Raw genomic sequence first — 7,574 nt, 5'->3', positions numbered from 1 at the left:
CACCTTATCCCCTCGAAATCTGACCTTTTCTTGGTGCAGTGAAGAGTTCCTTTGAATCCGTGTGTTTGCGCAGATTGGGGGCCGGTGTTCTGGTGCTCACAGCTGTTCAGTGTTCGCCGTTGTCGCGGAAAGTCAGGCCTCCAATAAAACCCTCCTTTCTTGCCGAAACCGGTTTGGCTCAGTGGATAGAGCGTCTGTCTGCGGACTGGAAGGTCCCAGGTTCGATTCCGGTCAAGGGCATGTACATTGGTTGTGGGCACATCCCCTGGTGGGGGGTGTGCAGGAAGCAGCTGGTCGATGTCTCTCTCTCATCGATGTTTCTAGCTCTCTATCCCTCTCCCTTCCTCTCTGTGAAAAATCAATAAAATATATTTTTAAAAAAACCCTCCTTTCCTTGCAAGATGGAGAGTTTTCCTCCTCTGAGCCCGCTGCTCCGGGAGGGGACCCAGCCCAGCCACTGTGGGTGCTGCACGGTTAGGGGAACCCTGCCTAGCACTCCCCCACCTTCTCCTGGAGTTTAGTTGTCCCTTAGCTTGCCAACAGACACTCCCCGTGCGAATCTCAGCTGTTCTTACTCTCCGCCCCAGGACCAGTCTTAGAACACGTCTCTATTCAGCCGCCATTTTTCCTCCTCCGCATATATGGCATAGTTCTTAATGCATGGACATTAAAAACACATGGGAGTGAAAAATAAAATGGGTTCCCCTCTGTCCTCAATGGACTAACAATCTATTTGAGAAGACAAAGCATTTTACTTGTAGAGAGAGAGATGTTTTTGTTGGATGCACTAAAACAGTGTGGGGGGTCAAGGAAGAGTGATATTCCTAATCGATGTAGATTAGGTGGCATATGTGGTTATACAGAAAAGTAATGAATAGCATGTAGTAGTAGAAAGACTGGAGAATGTTGGAAGGGTAACTAATAAAAGTTATCTAGAGTGCCAAAGCTTATTCCCAGGCTCTTACTTGAAACATGGAGTTGTCAATTAGACTTTCAATTTAGTGCAGCCTACTGAAAGGAAGTTATATTCACGAAGTTAGTGCCAAAACTATATTTAAGTCAACCATTCGCAGGTTACTGTAGATGATACCAAAAAGTAGGTAAGACCCTCCCTGACAACTAGAAGTTTATGGTGTAGTGGAGATTCAGACAAGTATGGAAATGACTAATACAAAGTAGAATGAGGTAAGAATGAAGTCATAGGACGTGAGATGATGACTATGGCAGATTTCATTTTCCAAAAGCGGTCAGGGCAGTATTTTGTGTCCCATGCGCTCTCAGAACCTTGCCACACTCCCACTAGAGTTGGAGTCTATTTCCCTTCCCTCTTGAAACTGAGCAGGCCTTTGTGCCTGACTATATAAATACAATACACTGAAAGGGATGCTGAGTCACTTTCAAAGACATGACTTGGCAGCCAGCTGCCATGTTGTGAGAAAGCCCAGGCCCCGTGGAGAAGGCCCATGGGGATGTTGGAGCTGATAGCTTCACCTGAAGTCTGCTGACAGCCAGCACCAAATGCCAAACTTGCAAGTGAGAGAGCCTTCTGATAATCCAAGTATTCAGCCTTGGAGCTGTCCCAGAGGACCTCAAGTGGAGCGGAGACCCATGTAAACCGTGTGTGTGTGTGTGTGTGTGTGTGTGTGTGTGTGTGTATGTCTCAGACACTGATTATTAAAGTGGTCAGGAGAGATTTTAATCAGTAATATTCTACTGCAGTAGGAAAAACAGTCCTGCTTAAACTCAACTCACTTTGATTTGTACAGGCAACTGGGCAGTTTAGGAGAATGAGAAAACGGAGGTGGTGAGTGGGTGCTCATAGTTAGGAAAGTTGAACATTTCAAAAAGCAGGAAGGAGGATTTGGTTCACATGAAATACATCTGGGTTTGTTAACTGAAATTGATGGAAGTTAGGCTCCTACCTTCCGACTAAGGCTGGGAGACAGAGAACCTACCTTCAGGTGTTGCCTGGAACAAAAGGTAAATTCTGAGCTTCCCCAGGCAGACATTTCAAGCGTGGGCACGGTGATCCCAGGGATGGAGCTGTTAGAAAATGTTAGTGTTTGTTCAAGTCTTTACAGGCTAATGTAAGGCCTAGTGGAGAAAGGGCTCAGAGGAGTCTGGCTAGAGTGTGCTCAAGGAGTGAATCCCACACACACAAGTATTTTGTTTCCTTCTAGTACATAGACCTAAGCATTAGAACAGATCATTGGATTATGAGGCAGGATAGTAAGGAGCTAGGGAAATTCCTTGACAAGTGGAATAAGGGAAACTGAGACAAAATAATTAAACAATTTGAGCAGCTTAGAGTAGTCAGCTAATAAATCACAAGAACACTTAGTAGCAAATGGTTTACACATTCCAGACTATCCCAGGGCAGATGGGCCTCAGTCCCAGTCCCTCTTTAATAATGTTCTTTAAAAATAAAACTAATCAGAAAACAGCCCTGGCCCCTTTACATTCTAATAAATCAACATATTGGCAGACATATCTGAAACACTAATGAATATTCTGTTAAGACCTTCCCCAGACACCGCCCTAGGATTTCACCTGCCGAAGGAAGATAAAAGGATCCAGTGCAAGCTCTTTCTCCCTGGAGCACACCCACATCTTTCCCTTCCCGTACTTCTTCCCCCACAGGGTGAGGAATGCTCACCTGTCTGAATTCAAATAATGGATTCGGAGACAGAAGTATGGCGAAAACGAGCCTTTTAATACATTCTTGAGAGGGGTCTCTGGTTGTACAGGCACACATGGAGTAGTGATCACAGCCTATTTATCCCCAAGGTACAAGAGTCCCTCCTCTGGTTCCTCATTGGCTGAGTACTATGGATTAATAGTTTCCTCATAAGTTGCCTAGGTCTTATTATCTCCCATTGGGCCATTTTAAAAAATGGGCTGAGGCTTTTCTACTTGTCTCCACCAGCCCCATCTAGTTGGGGTGGGCACCTGGGAAGGGTTGGGGTGGGGGTGGGGGGTTCCCACCATGATGCTGGCTCGTGTCTACAGTTCTTTGTTCTTATATCCTTTTCCCTCCCTACATTCTGTTCACCCTGGGGAAATTCAGTAACCGATTCCATTAAAAGTTGCCTATGCTGGAGATGGATCACAGAGGCCTATCTCCTACAAGAGGCATGCATCTCCTAAATTCTAAAGGACCCCAGGAGCCTTGCAACCAGGGCAGCAGCGCAGGCAGTGGCAGCTGGACCTGGGCTCACTCCCTGAACCCATCTCCAAGGTCCCCCCGCTCCCCTGACTTTCTCCTGTTGCTTCTCCTACCTTAAGCCCTTTCTTTGTTTCACTGTCCCCAGCTTTAATACTAGTAAACATGAAGTAAACAAAAGGTCACCCAGACTCCTGTGGTGAAATCCTACATCAAGTCAAGAACCCACACTACCCTACCCTTAGGCCCAGGCAGACCCGCCCTGGGCCCCCGACCACCTCGGGAACAATGACAGGTATTAGGGAAGTTTGAAATAACTTGTTTCAGCAGATGTTAGAGAAGTTACACTGCAGGGGTTTAAAATTTGAGTTTGGAAAATACATGAGAGCTTTGTATGTGTCCATCTTACAAATTCCACACCTGTAGGATGTGGTTATTATCCTTATTTTACCCATGTAGCTCAGAAAGGCTAATTGCCCAAAGCCATTACGTAGAGAAGGGATGAAAATGGGAGGGGGTTGACTAATTTCTAAACCTTGTACACTTCCTTTTTCACCATGCGGTCCTAGAAGGGATAAAAGACTAGTCCGGGGGCAAAATCCTGATCCCTCCATTTCGGAGGAGCTGAAGGAGCCTACGCAGTACCCAGTGAGATTTCACAAGATACTAATTTTATCAAGTGTCACAAATTTTTGAAAACTTCCAAGAGAGATGGGAGCAAATGAAAAAGGCTGTTTGGCCGAAACCGGTTTGGCTCAGTGGATAGAGCGTCGGCCTGCGGACTGGAAGGTCCCAGGTTCGATTCCGGTCAAGGGCATGTACCTTGGTTGCGGGCACATCCCCGGTAGGGGGTGTGCAAGAGGCAGCTGATCGATGTTTCTCTCTCATCGATGTTTCTAACTCTCTATCCTCTCTCTCTTCCTCTCTGTAAAAAATCAATAAAATATATTAAAAAAAAGAAAAAAAGAAAAAGGCTGTTTGGGTCACGCTGGCTCTCGGGGCGGCTCCGGTCCAGGCCTCCGGAAGGAACCGGCCTGTGCTCCTGGCACCGGGTCCTGACCTGCCCCAGCGTGGCTGTCACGGAAACCACACCTGCTCGACGCCGGGCTCGCACACGTGCTCGCAAAGGGAAGGCCCGAGCTAACGCGGGCTCGCCGAGGCTCCGGGTCCGAGCGCAGCACGCGCACCGCAGCACCGGCGGTGGCCTGGCCACGCGGAAGACGTCGGCGCAGGCGCCCAGCGCCCGGCCCCAGGGGGCGGGGCTACGCGAGCCGCACGCGCGCCACGTGATCCGAGGCGGAGTCTGCGCGCAGCCACCAGACCGCGTCGGTAGCGGCGCAGAGGCCCAGCCGGGAGAGCCGAGAGGAGACCGCGCCGAGCCGCCGTGCCCGGTGGGCCGCCCAGCCGCCGCCATGGGCAGTGAGTACGGGCGGCGCGGCCGGGCTCGCCGGGCGGTCCGGGGCGGGGCTCTCGCCCAGGGCGCGGGCGCTGGCTGCGGGCGGTGGGGCTGCGCCCACTCGGGTGTCCAGCCCGCCGGCCGGCCGGCCGGGGGGGCGCGGGCCGCTGCGTAGCTAGCGCGTGGGCGGGAGGCCTCCACGGAGGCTCCTGCAACCTTGGCGAGGCCTTGCCGGAGCCGCGGGGGCCGGGACCGCAGGGCCGGTGTGTGCGCTCCAGGTGGCGAGGCGCGGAGGCCGGCGCGGGGAAGCTGCCGGCTTTTGGGGCGGGCAGAGAACCCGGCGAAACCTGGACAACTTTGCATTTTTCGGGAGCTACAAAAAAAAGCTCATTTTTATTGCCAAATCACCCCTCCTTGACATGTTAGTTGTGATAAATAAAGCTTCCTGACTTGTTTAATTTAGAAAAGTGATGCATGTCACGTATTTTAGGGGAAGCAATGAGTACGTTGGGAGCATAGCGTTTTCCTTAAAATTTTTATTTGTCACTCTGAGGCGTTTACTGAAAAGTCACTCTGTGGATAAGGTTTAAGCCTTAAGGACAAGGCCTTGTATTATGGGGATCTTTTAAGGCTCTTCCTAAACACTCACCATCACATGCATTACATAGCTGTTCAGATGTGTTTAGGATGAATGGGTAACTGCACATCCAAGCTGTGCACCAGTTGCCCAGCTAGTGGACTGTTTGGGGAAGCTAGGAAGGAAGTAGAGGAGACCCTGTCTTTAATATACAGTATAATGGGTAAAATACTGCAGCTCAAGAGTGGACATGTGGCATACAAAAGCCTTGCTTGAACATGAATGCAGAAGTGTTCATGAAATGTCAAAAAACTGGGAGGGTGGCTTGGATTGAGGTGGGATGGGAAAGGGATAAAGGGGTTCTAGGAAGTTTTCCGATGTAGTTGCTATTTGTTTTGCATCAGAGATGAACACTTTCACGGTTCAGATTTACTTTCCCAAAGTCCCAGATGGTATGGGTTACAAACATCTGCCCATGAGAATTTCAGAATTCTGTCAAATAAGTCTGCGAGTGCCATCCTTTTGAGAGGTTTTAGAAAACAAGATAGACTTTGGCCAACTGCTGAAGTGTAATTGTCAGTTTTAAAACAATTTCATGATACTAGTACAGAATGCAATGTGTGTGTAGGGGAAGATGATCATAACTAATTGAGGCCTTTTGTGTTTCTGCACATTGCAGACGCTGGCCAAGACTGAACTTTGAGAGATTATCTTCATCCTCCAGTTTTTTTGGCAGGGCTTGACTTCAGTCATGCCAGAAGATGGCATCTCTCCTTAAAGAACCTTAGTTTATCTCATATATATATATATATTACTAGAGGCCTGGTGCATGGATTCGTGCACTGGTGGGGTCCCTCAGCCTGGCCTGCAGGGATCTGGCCGAAACCGGCTCTCTGACATCCCCCGAGGAGTCCCGGATTGTGAGAGGGCGGTCCTTGGGTGACGCACCCCAGAATTGGGCTCCCTCCTCTCTGGTTCCGGGTGCGTCACCCGAGAACTGCAGCTGCCGTCACAGCAGCTCGGCAGCTCCTGCATTGAATGTCTGCCCCATGGTGGTCAGTGTGCGTCATAGCCACCGGTCAGACGGTTGAACAGTCAAGATGGCCACATAGGCTTTTATATATATACAAGAGGCCCAGTGCATGAAATTTGTGCACAGGTAGGGTCCCTAGCAGCTGCTGACCGCTGGCCAGGGCCTCCCTTCCCCTGGCTGCCTGCCGCTGCCACCGGCCAGGGCAGGGCCAGCTGGGGGAGGAGCCACGGGCAGTTGGATGGCTGGCCCCGCCCCCTGGTGGAACTCCTGGTTGAGGGGACAATTTGCATATTAGTCTTTTATTATATAGGATAGATAAGTCTGGGAAAACAATACTGTCTGGTGAGATGTAATTGTCATTCTCTGTACATAAGCAAGTACTCAGATCATTATGTGGGAAAGCAACCAAGCAATAAATAATGACTTAATGAAATGAAGTAAAAGTTATCTATAAAGATGATTCCATGGTCTTGCTCACTCTTTGCATCATCTTTTAGTTTAAATAAGTCATATCTGCAGTTTCAGCTCATTTCCTGTTGTACTTTCTTCTCCCTCCTCTGATGTCTCTTATTTTCTTCTTTAAAGCATTGTGTTATGGGTACCACAGTAAGCTGCATTTGCTTTTTTTTTTTTTTTAATGTAGTGGTACTCATTGAATTATTCCTTTATATATAAAAGGGTTGGATACAATCATGAGGAAGCAAAATCAGGATTTTACTGACTGAGCCCTTAAACCTTTTGGATTTTTTTTTCCCTCTAAAATTATTTCTCTTCTTTTCTATATTTGAAATGGAGAGCATTATGATTAATTTTAGGTGTGGGGAATTGGAGGGATTGCCATTACAAGTTAGAGAACATTTGCATTTGATTTTGTAAAGAGATATTTTTTAAAACTATGTAATAGGAACATTTATTTATTTATTTATTTTCCACAGTCAAATTTTTAGAAGTTATCAAACCTTTCTGTGCGGTTCTACCAGAAATTCAGAAACCTGAAAGAAAAGTAAGTATAATATTTTAGTAATATACAAGGTACCTAAAGGACTTAATCTGCTAAACTAGCAAGATTGATTTATTTTCCCCAACCCTAGTGTGGTTGTACTTGGAAAAATATTGCCTGTTCCTCCTCCTTGCAACAGGCATGAAGTGAATAAAACTAGTACAGACCTGTTTAGATAGTTTATCCTGTGGTTTCAAAAATAATTGTTCTTTAAGTTCTAACATTTCCAAACTAATTGTTTTTTTGGCCTGTGTGTTAGGTAAGATATAAAGTTTCCCTGTCTGTAATGATCTTTATAATTCCTGTAGTATGGGGTGTGCGCTGTGCTTGCTGGTGGTATGATCCACTGCCATTCTATTAATGGCCTTATCTGTTTTGATAAGTACAGCTCTTTTACATAAATGA

The 7,574-nt window shown here is 47.4% G+C and overlaps 1 protein-coding gene across 4 annotated transcripts in view; it reads left to right on the top strand.

Annotated features, from left to right (window-relative positions):
• The first annotated feature begins 4,466 nt into the window (after window positions 1-4,466).
• Window positions 4,467-7,574, top strand: part of SEC61A2 (SEC61 translocon subunit alpha 2) — a 68,705-nt gene continuing 65,597 nt past the window's right edge. For all 4 annotated transcript variants that reach the window (XM_054716566.1, XM_054716567.1, XM_054716568.1 and 1 more), the window contains exons 1-2: window positions 4,467-4,582; window positions 7,105-7,172. In XM_054716566.1, coding sequence (XP_054572541.1) covers window positions 4,576-4,582; window positions 7,105-7,172 — 75 coding nt within the window. In that variant the 5' untranslated portion in view covers window positions 4,467-4,575. The remainder of the gene's footprint in view (window positions 4,583-7,104; window positions 7,173-7,574) is intronic.

The sequence above is a fragment of the Eptesicus fuscus genome, chromosome 5 (assembly GCF_027574615.1).
Source record: "Eptesicus fuscus isolate TK198812 chromosome 5, DD_ASM_mEF_20220401, whole genome shotgun sequence".
Taxonomy (NCBI): Eukaryota; Metazoa; Chordata; class Mammalia; order Chiroptera; family Vespertilionidae; genus Eptesicus; species Eptesicus fuscus.
This window is presented reverse-complemented; position numbering and strand designations above follow the sequence as displayed.